General features: G+C 33.5%; 1 protein-coding gene across 27 annotated transcripts in view; it reads left to right on the forward strand.

The window, feature by feature from the left end:
• Nucleotides 1-20,522, forward strand: part of LOC114130918 (dystonin) — a 74,180-nt gene that overhangs the window by 37,885 nt on the left and 15,773 nt on the right. For 16 of the 27 annotated variants that reach the window (XM_050199454.1, XM_050199455.1, XM_027995996.2 and 13 more), the window contains 25 exons: nt 3,954-4,117; nt 4,194-4,309; nt 4,378-4,481; nt 4,547-4,762; nt 4,827-5,215; nt 5,292-5,499; nt 5,584-5,952; nt 6,043-6,066; nt 6,139-6,609; nt 6,674-6,949; nt 7,006-7,353; nt 7,414-7,674; nt 7,753-7,967; nt 8,161-8,311; nt 8,571-8,654; nt 8,755-8,985; nt 9,790-9,866; nt 9,948-11,184; nt 11,702-11,848; nt 11,914-12,938; nt 13,464-17,202; nt 17,280-17,606; nt 17,918-18,563; nt 18,658-20,180; nt 20,239-20,393. In XM_050199454.1, the coding sequence (XP_050055411.1) occupies nt 3,954-4,117; nt 4,194-4,309; nt 4,378-4,481; nt 4,547-4,762; nt 4,827-5,215; nt 5,292-5,499; nt 5,584-5,952; nt 6,043-6,066; nt 6,139-6,609; nt 6,674-6,949; nt 7,006-7,353; nt 7,414-7,674; nt 7,753-7,967; nt 8,161-8,311; nt 8,571-8,654; nt 8,755-8,985; nt 9,790-9,866; nt 9,948-11,184; nt 11,702-11,848; nt 11,914-12,938; nt 13,464-17,202; nt 17,280-17,606; nt 17,918-18,563; nt 18,658-20,180; nt 20,239-20,393 (12,503 nt within the window). Of the gene's footprint in view, nt 1-748; nt 1,435-3,953; nt 4,118-4,193; nt 4,310-4,377; nt 4,482-4,546; nt 4,763-4,826; nt 5,216-5,291; nt 5,500-5,583; nt 5,953-6,042; nt 6,067-6,138; nt 6,610-6,673; nt 6,950-7,005; nt 7,354-7,413; nt 7,675-7,752; nt 7,968-8,160; nt 8,312-8,570; nt 8,655-8,754; nt 8,986-9,789; nt 9,867-9,947; nt 11,185-11,701; nt 11,849-11,913; nt 12,939-13,463; nt 17,203-17,279; nt 17,607-17,917; nt 18,564-18,657; nt 20,181-20,238; nt 20,394-20,522 lie in introns of those variants that run through there. The other 11 variants (XM_027995997.2, XM_050199453.1, XM_050199469.1 and 8 more) reach the window with 5 other exon arrangements.

The following is a 20,522-nucleotide window of genomic DNA, read 5'->3' on the forward strand; positions in this document are numbered from 1 at the left end:
CCATAATGTTGTTATTATGTGCACAACGGTGTTTATGTAATCCGCGGCCTCCTCCAGCGTCCGCCGGGCAAGTGACTCCTACGTTATGGCTCGTCCAAGGTCCCCGGTGACCCAAGGATCCGAACGCACCTGGCCGAGCGCTCTTTATATGGATATCTGGTGCACGCCGTATATACGCGGCGATGAGATTTTTGGCCAGGTCGAACGTGGGCTCGACATCCGTGGGCGCCAGGCGTTGTTATCGTAACACATTACGTTACCTGTACAATAATATCATAATATTCAGGTACACCATCTGCGACGGCTGCTGGTGCTTTTCGTGGGGGCCTACGTATATACTACCGACGAGTCCTGCAGCCTGCTGGTCAATCGCGTTGGGCAATCGTTGTTTTTTCAATGAAATCGCATAATCCCCGCGACTCCGCGGAGGAAAACCTCGCGTATGCGTATCGCGTCTCGCAATATTATTCAATGGGCCCCTCTCTCCCAGGTGTTCGGGTGCGGTGGCGGTGCGTGTGCGTGGTTATAACCTTGAAGTGTGCTTTTTTTTATTATTATTATTGCGGGCAGGTACCATACTCAGTTGTGTTGTTGTTCCCCTCTACGCACGCCGCAGCCGCGACAACACTCCGTAGTATATAGTGTACCTGTATACCTGTGCGCGCGCTCCTCCTCATCCTCCTACTCATTCACGTATTGCCTTTCTGTGTGCAACTCCGGCCCGGCCCCCGACGGCTTAACACGGTTCAGTTATCTCTTGTGCACCGGCCGTGTCGCGCGTGCAGTTTATCGCCGTCGTCGTTCATCGTTGCTCAGTAACGGTTTCGCTGCTGCTGTCGTATACACACGACGTTTGCTTACACGTACATCATATCGCACTACATAATATTATACACATACAACGAATTTTATACGGACGACATAAATCGATAACGGTTTTCGGAAACGTCTCGTGCGCCGCGATGCGCGTGAAGAGGAATTGACTCAAGCACCACCAGATAAACAGAGATCGACAGAGATCGAAACGCTGACGGTATTATGTACCGGTTCACCAAAGCCTCCAAGGAGGTGTCATCGTCGTCAGCAGGGACCGGCCGACCGGGAGGTAGCCGGCTATTCATGCAGGGTACCCGGGAGGGCGACGATGACGTGCGCGACCTGCAGGCCGTGTACACTAAACGGCACCTGTCCACCGAGGTGACCGGATCCAATCACGAGTCGCAAAAAGTGGACAGGAGACCGGAAGTCGGTAGACACTCGGTCACCACTCGCGTCCTGCGCAAGACCACGGTGTTGACGCGCGGCGTCGAGGTGTCGGCCTCCGAGAGTATGATGAAAACCGGCCAGATGATGGTCTCCGACCAGCCGTACGAGGAGTCTAAGAGGACCTCGTCTAGACATCACCATCAGGTCATCAAGACCAAGAAGGCCAAGGTAGTCTCGCACGAATCGTGTACACATAAATCTATACCTCGTACCCATATACGTTATAATAACATGTTCGCCAGACCTGTATGTCACGTATATGTAAATCAGATATATATCTCATCCTGTCGTAATGGGCTGTTTTTGGTTTTCAAATTTTTTTACGAACCGAGATAATTTAAAATCTAAACCATCGAAATAGTCTGAGTCGTTTTCCGCATGTTTGTGAGAAAATTGGTCCAAATAGCTTTTTCGTACACCTATAGCGTAAGGATGCCTAATTATTTCGAGTGTTTCCCGTAGAGGTTGTATTCACGTACAGCGTAACATTTTTTTTAATCTTTTAAGTGTTTGTCGAATTATTGCGATACCTATAATATATTATCGTTTAGGACGCATGTTTTGTTTTATTGAATAATAGATTTTTTTATTTTTCTGCTTTCTTATTATGCATTGATAAGGCCAATTTGTTTTTGAATGAAAGTGGTTTACAAATTATAGATACATAATATGTCTACACACAATGTTTACTGTGTTCGACATATTATGTGTGTAGTAGTCAAGTACTTACCTCACACACGCACTGTACACGCGCCATATATACATCATATGATGTGTCGATGTACGCAACTGTATATTACATTGGATCCTAATTCAGTTATTACTTATTACAGTAAAACCTCTATTTATGGACTCACCCTCTTTCCCCATGACGGAAACCTCTGTAACGCTTATTTTTAAATATTTCATTAGACGATTTCATATTACCTATGTTGTTGTACTTGTACATCACTTTTTTCCAATAACAGTCACATCTCTGTACAGCTGACCAATTTTCATTCTCCATCAAAGTCCATCATATGTAGTGTTTTCGTGTTTGAAATGTTGTGTTGCATTCTTAATACACATTTCGCTTTAAGCGTTTTAACCAGGTATTTTAAAAACCATCAAACCATGGTTGGATTTTATTACTTTGAAATAAAATATTGTCGTCATAATATGTTATCAGTTTGTTTGCAAGCATTTTATACAAAATTTGCTTAATGATTTTTTTTTTTGTTTAATTATTTTACAAGTATATATTTAAATTATATTATTTCTATATAGTTTATTATGACATAATTTTTTTTAATTACATTTCTACATATTTGTTTACCTAAGATAACCACCGCCTTTGATAAACTGGTAAATATTTTTTTTATGTTTGGTTAGACGAAAAAGAGTCCATAAAATGTAAAATTTGTGTATTTTATTATATTGTATTTATCCGTTTATCCATAGGGCATTGTATTTTTGTTATGTAGTCGGAAATGATACAGATGAGTGGTTATCATATAGGGTCCACTTATTATTAGTTTATTGATGTTTAAAAAATCAATATTAAACAGTTAAATGAGCTTATTCGGTATATTAGGATAGAAATTTTGCTCTCACATATGCAGTCTGTTTGAGTGCACGCGTACCGGAAACAAGAATAAGGTGAACGAACTATTTGTTTCGAAGTGAACGTAACGATTGTTAATGAAGAAGTGCTCCGAAACATAGGAATAAAAGCTTAATCGTGCTTTTTCGATATTTTCTCCGTGGCCGATTGAAATTTGCATCGAGAACAGAACGAGACAAACATAGGCTACATGTAATGTTTTTCGCTGTTATTTCTTGTACTGTGTACTGTAATGTATACATTTGTGTTCTGTACATCATCTGTGACTGAAACATAGTTAACATGGATAGTATCTACATACAATATAATTTCTACGTTTTACTCTGTACCTGCTGCTGTAATAGTGAAGAATAACATGACTATATGATCAGGGCACGCATGGATGGTTTCTTTTGCATGCCGCACATTTCCTTCAAACGCGCATAATGATGATGGTGACCTGGTTTTTGATTTCTTTCTTCGCTCACACATCACACACTCGCAAACACATATACACTCACACTCACACGCCCATAAATCACCTCTCTCTTTCTTTCTCTATCTCTGTTTTTGACCGAAGTTTTGACTTTGAATCGTCTTCAAGAGTAAAAATTTGTTTTACTTAACGTTATTATTCGGTTAAATGATAATAATTTCAATCAAAGAATAAAATTACACATAATTTGTCCTACTAATAAACGACATGGGCGAGAATGTGTTGTGAACGGCCTCTAGAGCGGACCTACTGCCCATTTAAGGAGAAGACTGGTGGCTCGGTCGAATCGTAAAAAACACGTATACCGAATTGTATTTTGTTTTTGTCTGCGGGTGTGCGCATTGTTGACCCTAATAATAATTGTCTTATTTTTATTATTATTATTATTCTCTGTAAAAAAAATATATTACTTTATGTACAATTATGTATATGGCACCAGTGTAATATGGGTAATTCGAACCGCCTCCGGTGGGACAAGAAACCTTATGTAGACATTTAATACGCGCGTCGACTTGTAATGGCGCGATTTTCGATATATTCATTATTATTATTTTTTTTACGTTCATATTATTATTATTATTGTTATTTATTTATTTTTTTTTTTTATAGATATCTGACATTGTGGTCGGCGAAGAGCCGAACGTATCGGCGCGTGACGCTTTATTGAAATGGGCTCGAAAATCAACATCGAAATACCCAGGTGTTCGAGTGACGGACTTCACGTCTTCTTGGCGGGATGGTATGGCATTCAACGCGATTATACATAGAAATAGGTAATATTTCTTTTGTGGGAAAAATTGTTTTGTAGTTAAATAAAAATGAAAATAAATATGTGTTATTTGACCACAGGCCGGATTTAGTCGATTGGCGCAATGTTAAAAGTAAAAATGTTCGTGAGCGATTGGAGTCTGCATTTTACATCGCTGAACGAGAATATGGAGTCACCAGATTATTGGATCCCGAAGGTATATCAACTTTCAACATAGATTAATATTGAGCATATAAATTAATTGTTATTAATTTTCTTTTACAGACGTTGACACCCACGAAATTGATGAAAAATCAATTATTACTTATATATCATCGTTACACGAAGTGTTCCCAGAGCCCCCACGTTTACACCCTCTTTATGATTCTGTTAGTAAAAATTGAATAGTTTTATATCAACAATGTTATTATTTTAAGTTTTATATTTTTTGTAGGAATCTCAACAACGTTCTGGAGAATATCGTGAAATTGCCTCATCTTTAAATCGTTGGATGCGTGAAAAACTATCTGTAATGTCTGACCGTAATTTCCCATCGACGCTTATTGAAATGAAAAAATTAGCATCTGATTCTACTAAATTTCGTAATGAAGAACTTCCACCTCGCCATCGTGAAAAACAACACCTGGTCCATTTATATAAAGAACTTCAAGTAACAATACATATATGGGCATGTGTTTTATGGTAGAAATATTATAAACATTTTTTATTTATAGAAATATTTTGAGGCTGTTGGCGAGAATGACATTGAGCCCGAATTACAAGCTGATGCTATTGACCGTACCTGGAACCGTTTGATGATGTCATATCAAGATAGAGATTCTGCTATTCAAGAAGAAATAAAACGTCTTGAACGTTTACAAAGATTAGCAGAAAAAGTTCATCGTGAAACCAAGCGCACTGACTTGAAGTTGGATGAGTTGGAAACTAGAATTGTGGAAGAAGGTCGCCGAGCAGATAGACTCCATCCATTAGATGCAAAACACAATGCTGATCAACTGGAGACTGAGTTACGTTTGTCTGAAGATACTATTCAGTCATTATTTGTTGATGTACAAGCACTCAGAGAAGGCCGATATGTGCAAGCGCCCGAGTTACAAAAGAGGTAACTTTTTTAAGCTAGATTTACTCATTAAATAATTAAATTTATATACATTATTCTTTTTAATTAATTAATTTAGGGTAGAAAAATTGCATCAAAGATGGGTGAATTTGCGTTCTTTATTACATTCAAAAGTTCTTACTCCTTTGGCTACTTTATCTTTTCCAATTGTTGAAGAGCGTACAGTTACCAAACAAACTCGAACTATTCTGGAAACCCGACTTGTTGATACCAATACTCATTTCCGTTCATTACAAGAATGCATTGATTGGTGCAATAATAAATTGGTAGGATACATTTGAAAATTGTTTTTTTATTTTTCTTTAGTTTTATGTGGTTTAATGTTTTATTATTTATTTTTTATTTTTTAGAAACAATTACAAGAAGCTGAATATGGTTCAGACTTACCTAGTGTTCAAGGGCTTTTGGATCAACACCAACGCGAACATAAAATAATTGACCAATTTCATACTAAAGTTGAGCATTGCATAAATGCTAAGAGTAATTTCCACGGAGACGAATTATCTTTGTATTCTCAGCACTTGAATACATTGCAGAAGGTCTATGCTGAATTAGTTACTTTCTCTAATAAACGGTTATCTGATCTTGAAACATTACAAGACTTTTTACAATCGGCTACAAATCAACTTGTTTGGCTTAACGAAAAAGAAGAAATTGAATTAAATCGTGATTGGAGCGATAAAGATTTAAACATTCCATCAATTCGACAATACTATGAGGTAATATTTACTATTGAGTATTTATGTTAAAGTGTAAGTTTAATTTTAATTTTATTATTTCTAATTTTTTAATGGTAACTATTTTTTAAGCATGCATTTGGATCTGGGATTGAGGTTGTGTTTTCATTAAATTTTTACTTCTTTATTACTTTATGCATAATAAATGTATATTATTTATTTTTCCAGTCTCTAATGTCAGAACTTGAGAAAAGAGAGATTCAATTAAGTTCAGTCCAAGACCGTGGAGAAGCGTTAATTCTTCAGGGTCATTTAGCATCAAAGTGTATTGAAGCTTATATATCTGCATTACAAACACAATGGACTTGGTTACTCCAGTTAACTCTTTGTTTGGAAACTCATCTGAAGCATGCCACTTACTATCATCAGTTCTATGCTGATGTCAAAGAAGCTGAACACTGGTTAAACAAACGAGATGAGTTACTAAATTCTGTTTTTAGTCAATCAGAATTTAGTTTGGATGAAGGAGAACGTTTGTTGAAAGGTATGCAAGACCTCCGAGAAGAATTAAATAATTTCAGTGAAGTGATCGGTACACTTGAAGACCGATCTAGGCAAGTAGTTCCACTAAAACAACGTAGACTCCCAATTACTAGACCTATACCAGTGAACGCAATTTGTAGCTTCAAACAAAATGGGGTATGTTAAAAATAATGATAACTATTAACAATTAATGTTTATAATATTTTTTTATTTTGTTTAGATTAATGTTGAAAAAGGTTCTCAATGGTTACTCCATGATAATTCAGGACGAATCAAATGGAGAGTATCTAGAGGAATGAATCTTACTGACGATTCAAATGTTCCCGGTGTTGTATTTTTGATACCTCCTCCTGATCAAGAAGCTTTAGATTCAGTAGATCGTTTGCGTAGAGCATATGATCGTTCAACAGCATTATGGCAACGTAAACAATTGCGTATGCGTCAAAATATGATATTTGCTACTATCAAAGTTGTCAAGGGATGGGATTTGGCTCAAGTAATAAATACATATTTTTATTTTTTGAGTTGGATTAACGTTATTTTTTTTTATAGTTTTTGGCCATGGGTGCCGAACAACGTAATGCTATTCGTAAGGCATTAAATGAAGATGCTAATAAGTTGTTAAGAGAAGGTGATCCAGCTGACCCTCAATTAAGGAGACTCAAGAGAGAAATGGACGAAGTTAACAGGTTATTTGATGAATTCGAACGGCGATCACAGGCTGAAGAAGACAGTAAAAATCTTACAAGAATGTTTACTGATCAAGTTAAATCTATTCAAATTTCTTTGGATGAGTATGAACATACGTTAAACACCAGGTTGAGTGCCCCTATACCAAGAGATATGGACACTCTGGAACATTTAGTTATTCAACACAAAGACTTTGAAACGTCACTGAAGGTATTTTATTGATTATCTGTTAAATTTTAAAATATAATAATAATAATATTTGTGCTGTAGAACTTGGGTCCAGATGTAGAAGCCATGCAAGCTACATTCAAAAACATTCCAAACAAGACAGCAGCTTTACAAGCTAAACATGATAAGGTTTTGAACCAATGGAACCAGTTGTGGAATCTATCCCAGCTTTATGTTGAAAGACTTAAGTGTGCAGAAATTACTTTGTCTGGATTAGATGAAGCAAATAATGTTATATCAGATTTTGAAATAAAATTAGCATCCTACGGTGAAATGCCATCTGAATTACCGGCTTTAAAATTAGTAAGTACATTTGATTGATATTGCATTCAATTTCACAGTGTTTGTATATATGTATATAATTGTGTTTGATTGATAAAGGTTCATCAAGATCTAATAGCATTGCAAAAAAATGTTCTTCTTCAACAGCCGGTCATTGATCAGTTGGTTGAGGATAAACATAATACTAGACGTTTAACTGAAAAATCTAGGCACCACTTACCACGTACAGCTCATCATGATTTGGATAGACTCGACAGTGATGTTAATCGTATTACAAATAGATGGAATAATGTTTGTAGTCAATTAGTCGACAGGTAAAGTAACAAATTATTTAAAAAAATTAAATCAACTTAATATTCATTTATATAATATATATTTATATAAAATAATAAGAAATTATATCTTATATAATCTTATAGTTAATGTGATTTACCATTTAACATAGCAAAGACTTTTCGTTTACTTTGGTCTTATAATGATAATGTATGTATATTTTTGTTGATATAGACTCAAGAGCTGTGAAGCAGCTTACGATCTTTTGAATAAATACAAAAATTCGTACCAGTCTGAAGTTCAAGTCATTGATGAGAGCTACGTTAAATTGAATAATGTCGCGCCTCTTAAAATGCAAGCAAGAGATCTTACTGAAACCACTAAGGTAAGTGTATATAAATATATAAAGCTGCCATAATTCATTAAATATAATATGTTATGGTGAGTTATTTACTGTATATTACTTAAACTCAATCATTGCATTGCATGTTAAATAAACAATACATAATAATTTAATATATTGCATAATATTAAATATTAATATAACATAAGTGTATACTGTATTGTCTATATGACATTATCCAAGAATAGCCTTATGGCCCGAGCAAAGGATTTTTTATTTATTGATCAAATACGTCTCGTAGGCTTTGTATAACAAGGTGCAGGAACGTACTAAAGCCATTGAGAGTGTCAATGTGGACGGTGGCAGATTTATTCGAGAAGCTAAGGTAACGATGCTTTTTAACATAAAATAAAAATTGAAATTTGCTATGATAACCATTTAACAGACCATAACAAAGACTATGCGTATAATTAACCCGCCAATAGATATATGACCTACGACTTCAACATTACTGTGCGTGGCTGGTAGATGAAGTTCATCCAAGCCTTGATGCCAGCAACCATAATAAAGGCCAAAATATGGATCCCAGTGTTGGTGAATTGGCAGTGTCTCATGAACTTGACGTGCTCAACCATAGATTTCAAGCATTGCTTAACATGCTAATTGACCAGTTGAAAAATCTAGCATCAGTCAATACTGATGATCTTGAACTACAAGTGAGTAAGATTATTTTAATAATGTTAAAAATTTAGGATAAATTATAAATGATTGTTTAGTCTTTTATGTCTAGTATTTTCTATTTTATTTAGTTTTAACAAAATATCCAAGTTTTAAAAAGTAATAAATTGATTAAACTAGTTGTAAAGTACTAAGGGGTATCTAAAAATATTTTTTTATTTAAAATATAGAATAAATAAAATATTTAAATTTTGAACATGCTTACAATATGTATGATTTATGTAGCATATTATATATAATTTCTTTTCTATATTATTATATCACATTAAATGTACTGTGTTTATTAGATAATTTAAAAAAAACAATATATGTTCAAAATTAAATTAAAATTATAATTTCGAACTATTCTGACATTAATATATCTATACATTTATATAAAATTATTAATGTATAATGAAAAGCCATACTTCGAAATGTTTGTTTTTCTACAATAGAAATGATTTTGTTTAAATAAGAATATTTATGTTTAGCAACTTTGAAATAAAACTACCTTGTTTTTACTTAGGTCAATTTAAATTGTTATTAATACATTGTGTTAATTATATACTCTTGTGTATGAAAACAAATATTTTGTTAAGTGTGGTTGATTACACCTACATAGTAACACACCTCTTGTCAATTATTTTGCTCTTTTAGTTTTTACTACAAATAATTAAAAATGGTAGAGTATTGTTCCCTTGAAGTTATTAAGTAACATATTATTACTGTAAAATTGCTCAAGGTTTGGCTTTAAACCTATCAATTTATCTATTAGAAATGATTAGTCTAAATAAATGTTACAGGAATATGTGAAGACATTAGAGGCTAGGCCGTTACGCACATTCAGAACTGAATTCAATATATATGATACCATTCCTGAGTTAGTACTTGATACTGTAGTCTTAGTATGTTATTGTAGTTGTATGATTAAAGTCGTGTTTTGTTTTTTTTTTCATTTTAGTGTATCGACAAATGGTATAAACGAAACTGTAACAGCAAAAAATATAGATCAGTCATCTGCAATGGGTAATCAACATTCTACACAAACTGTTGAATCAAATGGTGATGCAGATATTCGTTCATTGCGTCGACGTATGGAAGAAGCAACTGGACTTGACGATGATATTATTAATGCTCCAGGGATTGTTCATCCTAAAACTGGCGAAATTTTAACAGTAGGCGAAGCAATTCGTCTGCGAGTATTAGATGTACGAACTGGCCGTATTGCTACTCAACCAGATTCAAAATCTGGCTGGGTTACTATTGAGCAAGCTGTTGAAAAAGGACTGGTGGATAAAGGATTAGCAAACAAACTTTTGGGACCTTGTGTTGTTGGTGATAATGGACCACAAATGACTTTGTTGGAAGCTATTCAAAAGGAGTTAATGGATGCTGAACGAGGACCAGTTGAAAGGATAAAGGTAAAAAATGAAGAACATAATGCTGATTTTAGTGAAACTCTCAATTCGAGTGAGGTTAGGGGTGAGGTGTTTCAAGTGTTAAATAAAAAAGTTACGATAGATGAAAAAGAAATTACTGTACTCGAAGCCTTTCATCAAGGAAACATCGATAAAATTAATTTGGCAGAAGATGAATTACAACTTTTATCAAAACTTAATGGTCTCAAACCAAAAAGTGCTTTGAAAGTTGCACTGACAAAAACATTAGACGCCTTAAAAATTAAAGATGATCCTAAAACTGATTTGCCAACAGAAGGTTGGAGTTTATTTGAAGCTATTAAACAAAATTTATTTGATCCTGAATCTGGTGTTTTTATTATACCTGGCACTGATAGATTAGTATCATTTAAGGAGTGCATTGATATGCGCATTATAAACCCGGATTCAGCTGTAGTAGTTGATCCAATTAAGCCAAGATCATTATCATTAAAACAAGCGCTAAGGAAAGATATTTTAGATGCCACAGGCCATTATCAAGGTAATACAATGAAAGAAGCTATAGAAGATAACTTTATATATGATCCATCATCAATTGAATATGTTTCCTCACCTGTTGAAACAATTGAAGTTAAAGGCGCTAAACGTAAAGTTGAACGGTCGAATAGTATCAGACCTCAGTTTTTTGTACAAGAATCAATAACAGAAGAAGAATTAGAAGATTTTATACATAATGAGGGTAGAACTGTACCATCTTTACCTTTATCACTACTAGAATCAAGCACCACAGGAATAACCTTGGTAACTTCAATGATGTAATTGTATGCCATGCATGGTGTATTGTGATTTAAAATTATATGAGTTGTTATGTCAAAAAACCTTATTTAATTATTTTTTAATACTTAAGCTTTTATTTAATTTTTTTATTTGATAGCTTTTGTGTGTGTGTTTTATTTTTCAGGACAACCAGATTATTTTAGAAAGCTATACATACCAGTTATTTTTTGCCTGTATAATATGCCTAACAAAATTATTTTTGTGATGTTATTATAACAAATGTTGTGTTTTTTTTTTTTTTTTTTTTTTTTTGAAAGGCTTATTTTTTCTATTTAAAAGTGAAAACGAAAACAATAATCATTAAAAACTAAAATTAGTTTTTAGATGTAATAAGCTTTTAATTTGTATGCATTAAAAATAATATTTTGAACGCTAAATTTATAATTGCACTAACGATTTTTTAAAATTTTTTTTTATTTTAACTGATGATTTTTATTGATGTTTGTATAATATTAATTAATAGTTTAAATTTATTTTATAGCAAGCCATGGCAGAAAAGTATAAACTGTGTGATGACACATTATCAGAATACTTAAACTGGATTGGAGAAATTGAAGACAGAATTGCAAATCAAGATATAGCTCAAGAAGATTTGGATCAACTACGTAATCAAATAAACATTTTGAAAGTATGAATATTTAAAATTTTTACATTATGTATTTAAAATATTATTTATGAATAAATATTTTTTAGCTTATTAAAGAAGAGATTGATTCACAGTTACGTCCTATTACAACATGTTTGGATCAAGTGCGTCATATAATTGCTACTGGTAGTGAATACTTGTCTAGAGAAGAAATAAATAATGTTGAGAAGAAAGGTAAATCTCTTAAATCACGGTATGACCATGCAAATGAACGTACTGATAAACTGCTACGTCGCTTGATCTCTGCTAAAGACGAATTATCGAAATTTAAATCTGAACTTACTACATTTACTACATGGATGGATAGAGCTCAGCGTACTCTTGATGAGAAAGAACGTGCATTAGCAAATATAAATAGGCTTGCTGATACATCGTCTACTGAATCTACAAGGGAGTTTGTGTCTGATGTTATTTCACATCAAGCAGATCTTCGTTTTATCACAATGGCAGCCCAAAAGTTCATTGACGAATCTAAAGAATATCTAACCTGCTTAAATGATTTCAGAACTGGTTTACCATCTAGACTTCATCATATCGAACCAGTATCGTCACAAGATAGTGTGATTAAAAATACAGTTATCAATGTCACTAATAATTATAAAGATTTACTAGCAAGAGCTAATGCCTTGTCAGATAAATTAAGTGGACTTAACTCTAAACAGAGAGAGTATAAAGATGCCTTGAACGCTGTTAAGGCATGGCTTAGAGAAGCTGAACCAAGAGCTATTAAAATTCTTAATGAACCAATTGGTGCTGATCCAAATGCTCTCGAAGATCAATTAAATCGAACAAAAACTTTGAACAATGAATTTTTGGGACAAGCTAGACTCATTGAAAATGTCAAACAAGCTGCAGATGGTTTAATTAGGTCCCTTGAAGGTCAAAGTGGTATCAAAGAAATTGAAGCTATTCAAGGCCCAGTTAATGAATTGGAAGACAAGTATAGATCTTTATGTAATGGTTTAGCCGACCGACTATCACAATTGGACACTGCATTAGTTCAATCACATGGTGTACAAGATGCTTTGGATTCATTACTTCATTGGTTAAATGACGCTGAAGCCACATTAAAGTAAGTTTTTTTTTTGTGTGTTTTACATAATCCTATGTTAACAATTTTTCATTTTAATTAACTATTTATTTGTTAAATTATTGTTCTATAGTTATTAATAATCATACTACAGTAGAATCTCGCTAATTCGGACTAGATGGTACCAGACTCTATCCGAATAAACGAAATGACATTTTATTTTCCAACTAATAAATATTTTTCAAAAAACACCTTATGTATTTATACAAATTAAAAATGTATTGATTTACAATTTTACTTTACACATTATTATTGTTATTAATCGAAACGATAAAATCTTTATCATGGGTATTCTCGAAGATATACATTATACATGAGTAAAAGCACGAAATATAAATTGTCCATACTATTAGGATGTTCGGATTAGCTAGACTAATGTATCCTTTTTTAATAAGTTGGAAAAATAATGATTATTGGTACTATAAAAATGTTTTTTGAAATAATTTTAGTTAAATTAACATTTGATAAAATTATTTATATGTGTTAATGGAATTAAAATGTTTACAGGAATATAACAAGACCAGTAAGCTTGCATACAGATCGTTTATCTGAACAAATCCGCGAGTACAGGTTGTTGCAGTCAGATATTGATACACATAGAGCAAGTGTTGATAGTGTCGCACATTCTACACAAGAGTTAATGATTAACTCAAGTAATCCTAGACTTGCCAAAAAGATTGAAGTTAAGTTAAAGGATGTTATGACTCGTTTTGAAAAACTTTTGGATAGAACTGCCAAACGAGGTGAACTATTAAATGACATAAATCAAATATTGTCATCATTTAATAGCCAAGCAGCAATGCTTGAACAATGGCTGACAAATGCATTAGACAATTTCAACGATATGCCTGAAAGCAAGTTGGATGACTTAATTGCTCAAAGAGACTCTCAACGTCAAGCATTAGATCAAACAATACGTGATGGAAAAACCCTTATTAACAATAAGGATGTAACAGATACTCCTCCAGTACGTGATCGTGTTAAAGGATTGGAAAACCAATGGAAAAATTTGAATCAACTGTTAGAAGAAAAACAGAGATTATCTAAAGCTAAAGTGGAACAACTTCAAGCATATGAAAAATTAAGAGATCAAGTATTAATTTGGTTAAATAATACTGAGAAAAGAGTTAATCAATTAGAAAGTGTAGCTGTGGACATGAATATTATTAAAAATCAAATTGATGAACTGAAACCGATTTCTAAGGATCATCGTGATTATAGCATTACTATTGACAAACTTAATGACCTTGGTGCTACATTTTATGATTCTAGTCTTACCAATTCTATGAGGAGACGTAGTTCAGTATCTCCTACTAAACGCTATTCATTGGACTCTTTAAGAAAAACTTCTAGGGATTCTCCTAGAAATTCTGTTGTAAGTTTCACATACAATAGAATTGAAGATGGTTTAGATGATAGCCCTGTGCAACAAGAATTGAACGAAATTAATAACAGGTATAACTTATTAGGTGTAAAAATATCAGACAGACAAAATGAATTGGATACAATTAGAGATGATGTTAGAAAATTGGTTGAAAATATGAAGATATTAAATCAATTTTTGGATAGAACACAAAAATCATTACCAAAAGAAAGTATTCCATTGACTAAAGAAGAGTCTGATAAAGCGGCAAAACAAGTTAGAGCAGTATTAGAAGAAATGTATGAAAAACAATCTTTGTTAGATAGTACAAAATCTGGTGTAAATGATCTATTGAAAAAGAAACCAACTTCTTTAGGAGCGGATAGATTACATGATGACATTCAAAATGTTACGAGCCGTTGGAAGAACTTAAATGATATTTGTAAAAACCGAATTCAACTTCTTGAAGATTTGAAAGATTTCCATGACTCACACGACAACCTTTCGAACTGGTTAGGATCCAAAGAGCGTATGTTAAATGTCTTAGGTCCAATATCATCAGATTCTAGAATAGTACAAAGTCAAGTTCAACAAATTCAAGTGTTAAGGGAAGAGTTTAGAACTCAACAACCTCAACTTACACATTTAACAACTGTTGGTGAAAGTATACTCAATAGACTACCAGATCACAACTCTCCAGATGCCCAACGGTTTTCTAATAAATTATCAGCAATTTTACAAAAATGGTCAGATTTACTTGGCAAATTGGAAGATAGAGCATCCAATCTTGGTGCAGCAGCTGATTCAACTCGAGAATTTGATGCAGGTCTTGCTCGTTTAACTGAAGCGTTACAAAATATTTCTGATCAGTTAGATGATATTTCTTATGATAAGGAACCAGAAGAGAGGCTTAGAAAAATACAAAATTTAGAAAGACAATTAGAAGGCCAAAGACCTTTATTGGCTGATTTAGAAGATGCTGGCAACCATTTGTGTAATGTATTAGATGATCCAGCTTGTAAAGCAGATATTCAAGCAAAATTAGCTGCTATTAATCGTCAGTATAACAACTTACAAAAGAAATTAGACAATAAAAAAGCTGAAATTGAAGGATCATTAAAAGACGGTAGACAGTTTGAAGCTACTTGTGCTTTGACACTTGGTTGGCTGTCTGATCAGTTGGGCAGTCTCACAGAACGTCTATTAATATCTGCCGATAAAGATATATTGCAACAACAAGTTTCTCAGTATGAGCCTATATATAAAGAAGTATTACACAAAGAACATGAAGTAATTATGCTTTTGAATAAAGGTCGTGATATGTTATCTCGAATTGGACAACGTAACGAATCTCGTAATTTGCAACGCGATTTAGACAAAATACAACAAAATTGGGACAAACTGCGCAAAGAAGCTGTAGACCGCCATAACAGACTTCAAACATGCATGGAACACTGTAGAAAATATTACAGAGCTCAAGAGTCCTTCACACCATGGTTAGCTCAAGCCGAAAATAAATTAGAACTTATTCGACCAAACAGCTTTACTAAAAGAGACGTGGATAAACAGCTTAGAGAATTGTCTGCTTTTAGAAATGAAGTATGGAAACACTCTGGTGAGTTTGAGAATGTTAAAAACTTAGGAGAAACGTTCCTTTCTTCTTGTGACGTGGATAAAGAACTTGTAAAACAAGAACTGTCAACCATCAAAACTCGATGGGATAGATTGAACAATGATTTGATGGAAAAAACACAATGGTTAGAAGACATTTCAAGAAAGTTATCTGACTTTTCTGATAATCTTAGAGATTCCGAACACTCATTACAGCGTTGTGAAGATAAACTTGCTTCACACGATTCTGTTGGAGGTGCTGCACGTGATCCTAAGCTGCTGGAAAGAATTAAAGCATTGCGTGAAGATGCTAAGAAATTAAGAGGTCCATTAGTAGGGTTAAGGCAAACAGCTGGTGACTTGGCCTCAGAAGCTGCTCAAATGGGTGTTGGTGACTCATTAAAATTACAAGACGATGTTGATAATCTTATGGATAGATTAGACGATTTAGAAGGTAAACTGGATGATAGGTGTTCACAATTACTTTCAGCTTCGACTGCATTGGCACAATATGCGGATAAAGTTAAAGCTCTTGGTAAAAACTTGAATGACTTAGAAGCTGAATTTGACTCATTAAAACCACCGGGTCGCGATATTAAAACTGTTACTGGCCAATTAGATGAAGTAGACAAATTTATCAAGAAAATTGCAAGAGCTGGAGATGATGTCACAGAGATGCTTGAATTAGGCCAACGTTTAGAAGACTCTACTTCTATGCGTGATCAAGCTGAATCTCTGACTCGTCTATTAAACAAACTTGATGAACGAGCATCAAACAGACAAACTGATCTCGAAAATATTTTAGACAGACTACAAGCTTTTAAAAATAAGCATGATAATGTTGTACAAGATATAGAACATGCAACGGATGAGTTTAAGAGTTTGAAACCAATTGGATCAGAAGTGGAGGCAATTAAATTCCAACAACAAGAGTTTGGTTCTTTCAGAAAGAATACCATTGAGCCATTAATTTTGTCAGTTAATGATGTTAATGGTATAGGTCAAAGATTAATACAGTCTGCTGCCAGAGGAGTAAACACTGGAATTTTGGAAAAAGATTTGGAAAAAATGAACGATAAGTGGAATGCACTTAAAGAAAAATTAAATGAGAGAGATAGACGACTTGATTATGGACTTTTACAATCTGGCAAGTTCCAAGATGCTTTAGATGGATTTGCTAAGTGGTTAGCTGATACAGAAGAATTAGTATCTAATCAAAAACCACCATCAGCAGATTACAAGGTGGTAAAAGCACAATTACAAGAACAAAAAGTAAATAATAAATATATATATTTTTAATTGTTATTAGGAATGTTATAATGTATTAAATTTTAATTAAACAATTTCAGTTCTTAAAGAAAATGTTAGCTGATCGTCAAAATTCATTGTCATCAATATTTGATATGGGTAATGAGGTTGCAGCTAATGTTGATCCTAGAGAACGTAAGGAAATTGAATCACAATTAAAAGAGTTATCTCAACGTTTTGATAATTTGGATCGTGGTGCTACAAAACGCATGGACGATTTACAAAAAGCTATGGTAGTGGCTAAAGAGTTCTTGGAAAAAATTACACCACTCTTGGAGTGGTTGGATAAAAGCGAGAAAAAAATTAAGGACATGGAACTCATTCCTACGGATGAAGAAAAAATACAACAGAGGATTAAAGAACATAGTGTAAGTAAAATTAAGTTAAATCATTTTTTTACAAGAGTGAAGTAAGACAGTTATTGTGGCAGTTAATTATTGTGCATATTATATTACAAAAATGTAATATTGTATGTATGTATTTTAAACATAAATTATTAATTATAATAATATATTTTGTTTATGTTCTTTTTTTCTCTATCAAATAATTAGTATATTTATACTTTTATATTATTGAGTTACCATTATTTAATAATGATAACTTTATTTTATATGGATATTTTTTACAATTTTTTCACTTTAAACCATTTATTTAACTAAATTGATTTTTTTTTTTTTAGAAATTACACAATGAAATCCTATCTAAAAATCCTGAGTTCCATGATCTCACTGAAGTAGCTAGTACATTAATGGCTTTGGTTGGTGAAGATGAGGCATCTGGAGTAGCAGATCGTATCCAAGAAACAGCTGATCGTTATGCTGCACTTGTAAATACTTCAGATAAAGTGGGACAACTATTACAAGACTCTCGTGCTGGTCTTAGACATTTGGTATTAACTTATCAAGATTTACAAGCATGGATGGACGGCATGGAAAAACGTTTGGGCAAATATAAAGTATTACCTGTGCATACAGATAAACTAGTGGAACAAATGGAAGATATTGCAGATCTGTGTGAAGAAATATCAAACCACCAATCAGATGTTGACGGCACCGTAGATGCAGGAATGGAGCTTATGAAACACATAACCAGTGACGAAGCCATTCAATTAAAAGATAAGTTGGATGTATTGCAGAGACGTTACAATGATTTGGTTACTGCTGGTACTGATATGTTAAAGAATGCAGAAAGCATGTTGCCACTAGTACAGCAATTCCATAATGCTCATAAACGTTTGGGCGATTGGATGTTATCAGCTGAATCACAATTACAAACAGCAGAACCCAAAGAGGAAGACATTCATAATTTAGAACTTGACATCCAAGGTATTTAGAAATACTGCTATACATAATTGCTTATTTTTTTTATTAAATAAAATTTAATACATTTTAATAATAATAAAAATTATTTATTTTTTAGAATTCCGTCCAGTATTAGAAAATATAAATCAAATAGGACCACAATTGTGTCAAATGTCTCCTGGTGAAGGTGCTTCAACAATTGAAGGCCTTGTTACAAGAGATAATCGAAGATTTGACGCTATTGCTGAACAAATTCAAAGAAAAGCTGAACGTATTCACTTGTCTAAACAACGATCACTTGAAGTCATCGGTGATATGGATGATCTATTAGATTGGTTCCGTGAAGTAGATAATCAATTAAGAGACGCAGAACCTCCAAGTAGTGAAGTAGATATTATTCGTGTTCAACTTAAAGAACACAAGGCACTCAATGATGACATATCGAGTCAAAAAGGACGAGGTAGAGATGTCTTATCTATGGCTAAAAAAGTTTTACGAGAAGTTACTCAAAGCAATGACACAAGTCTCATGCGTGAAAAAATGGAAGATCTTCGTGAAGTCATGGATCATGTATCAGCATTAAGTGCTGAACGTTTAAGTATACTTGAACAAGCTTTACCACTTGCACAACATTTCCAAGAATCACACTTTGATTTATCTGGTTGGTTGGATGACATGGAGAGACAAGTATCAATGTTAGCTATGCCTGCTTTGAGACCAGAAATTATTGCTCAGCAACAAGATAAAAACGAAATGTTTGTACAGTCTATTGCTGAACATAAACCACTTGTGGATAAACTTAATAAAACTGGTGAAGCTTTAATCAGATTATGCAACGATGACGAGGGAATGAAAATCCAATACATTATGGACAGTGACAATGCTAGGTATGCAGCACTAAGATCTGAACTTAGGCAAAGACAACAAGCTCTAGAAAAAGCATTACAAGAAACCAGTCAATTTAGTGATAAATTGGAAGGTATGTTGAGGGCATTACAAAATACTGCCGAACAAGTGTCTGGTGCTGAACCTATATCTGCACATCCTCCTAAAATTCGTGACCAACAAGATGAAAATGATGCTGTTGTTGAAGATTTACATAAGCGTGCTGATGCATTCCAAGCAGTGAAAAAAGCAGCTAATGATGTCATTAATAAAGCTCCAAATTCCTCAGATCCTGCTGTTAAAGACATTAAACGTAAATTAGACAGATTAAACAGTTTGTGGAATGAAGTTCAAGAGGCAACTAATGATCGTGGGCGTAGTCTTGAAGAAGCCCTTATACTTGCCGAAAGATTCTGGGAAGAATTACAGAATGTGATGGGTACACTAAAAAATTTGCAAGATTCATTACACTCACAAGATGCACCAGCTGTCGAACCTGCTATATTGAAACAACAAAAAGCTGCTCTAAAAGAAATTAAAGCAGAAATTGATCAGACCAAACCTGAAGTAGACCAGTGCCGTGCTAGTGGTAAACAATTAATGAAAGTGTGTGGAGATCCTGACAAGCCCGAAGTTAAGAAACACATTGAAGACTTAGATAATGCTTGGGAAACTGTAACTGCATTGTTTGCTAAACGTGAAGAAAATTTGATACAGGCTATGGAAAAAGCTATGGAATTCCATGAAACTTTACAAGTATGAATAATTAATACAATTTGTAATATGAATAGTATTTAAAACAAATTATTTTTAGGATTTGCTCAAATTTTTGGATGGAGCTGAACGCAGATTTGCCAATTTAGGTCCATTAGGAACAGATATTAAAGTTGTTAAAAATCAAATTGGAGAACTTAAGAACTTTAAATCTGACATTGACCCTCAAATGGTTAAAGTAGAGGCTTTGAACAGGTAATTACAGTCATACTATGTTAGTAATTATTAAATGATGCTATTATTAATCAATACTTGGTAATTTAGTATTTATTGTATATAAATACAATATAATGTAATGTATAATACATATGTATTTTTTTTATG

The sequence above is a fragment of the Aphis gossypii genome, chromosome 2 (genome assembly GCF_020184175.1).
Source record: "Aphis gossypii isolate Hap1 chromosome 2, ASM2018417v2, whole genome shotgun sequence".
Lineage (NCBI taxonomy): Eukaryota > Metazoa > Arthropoda > Insecta > Hemiptera > Aphididae > Aphis > Aphis gossypii.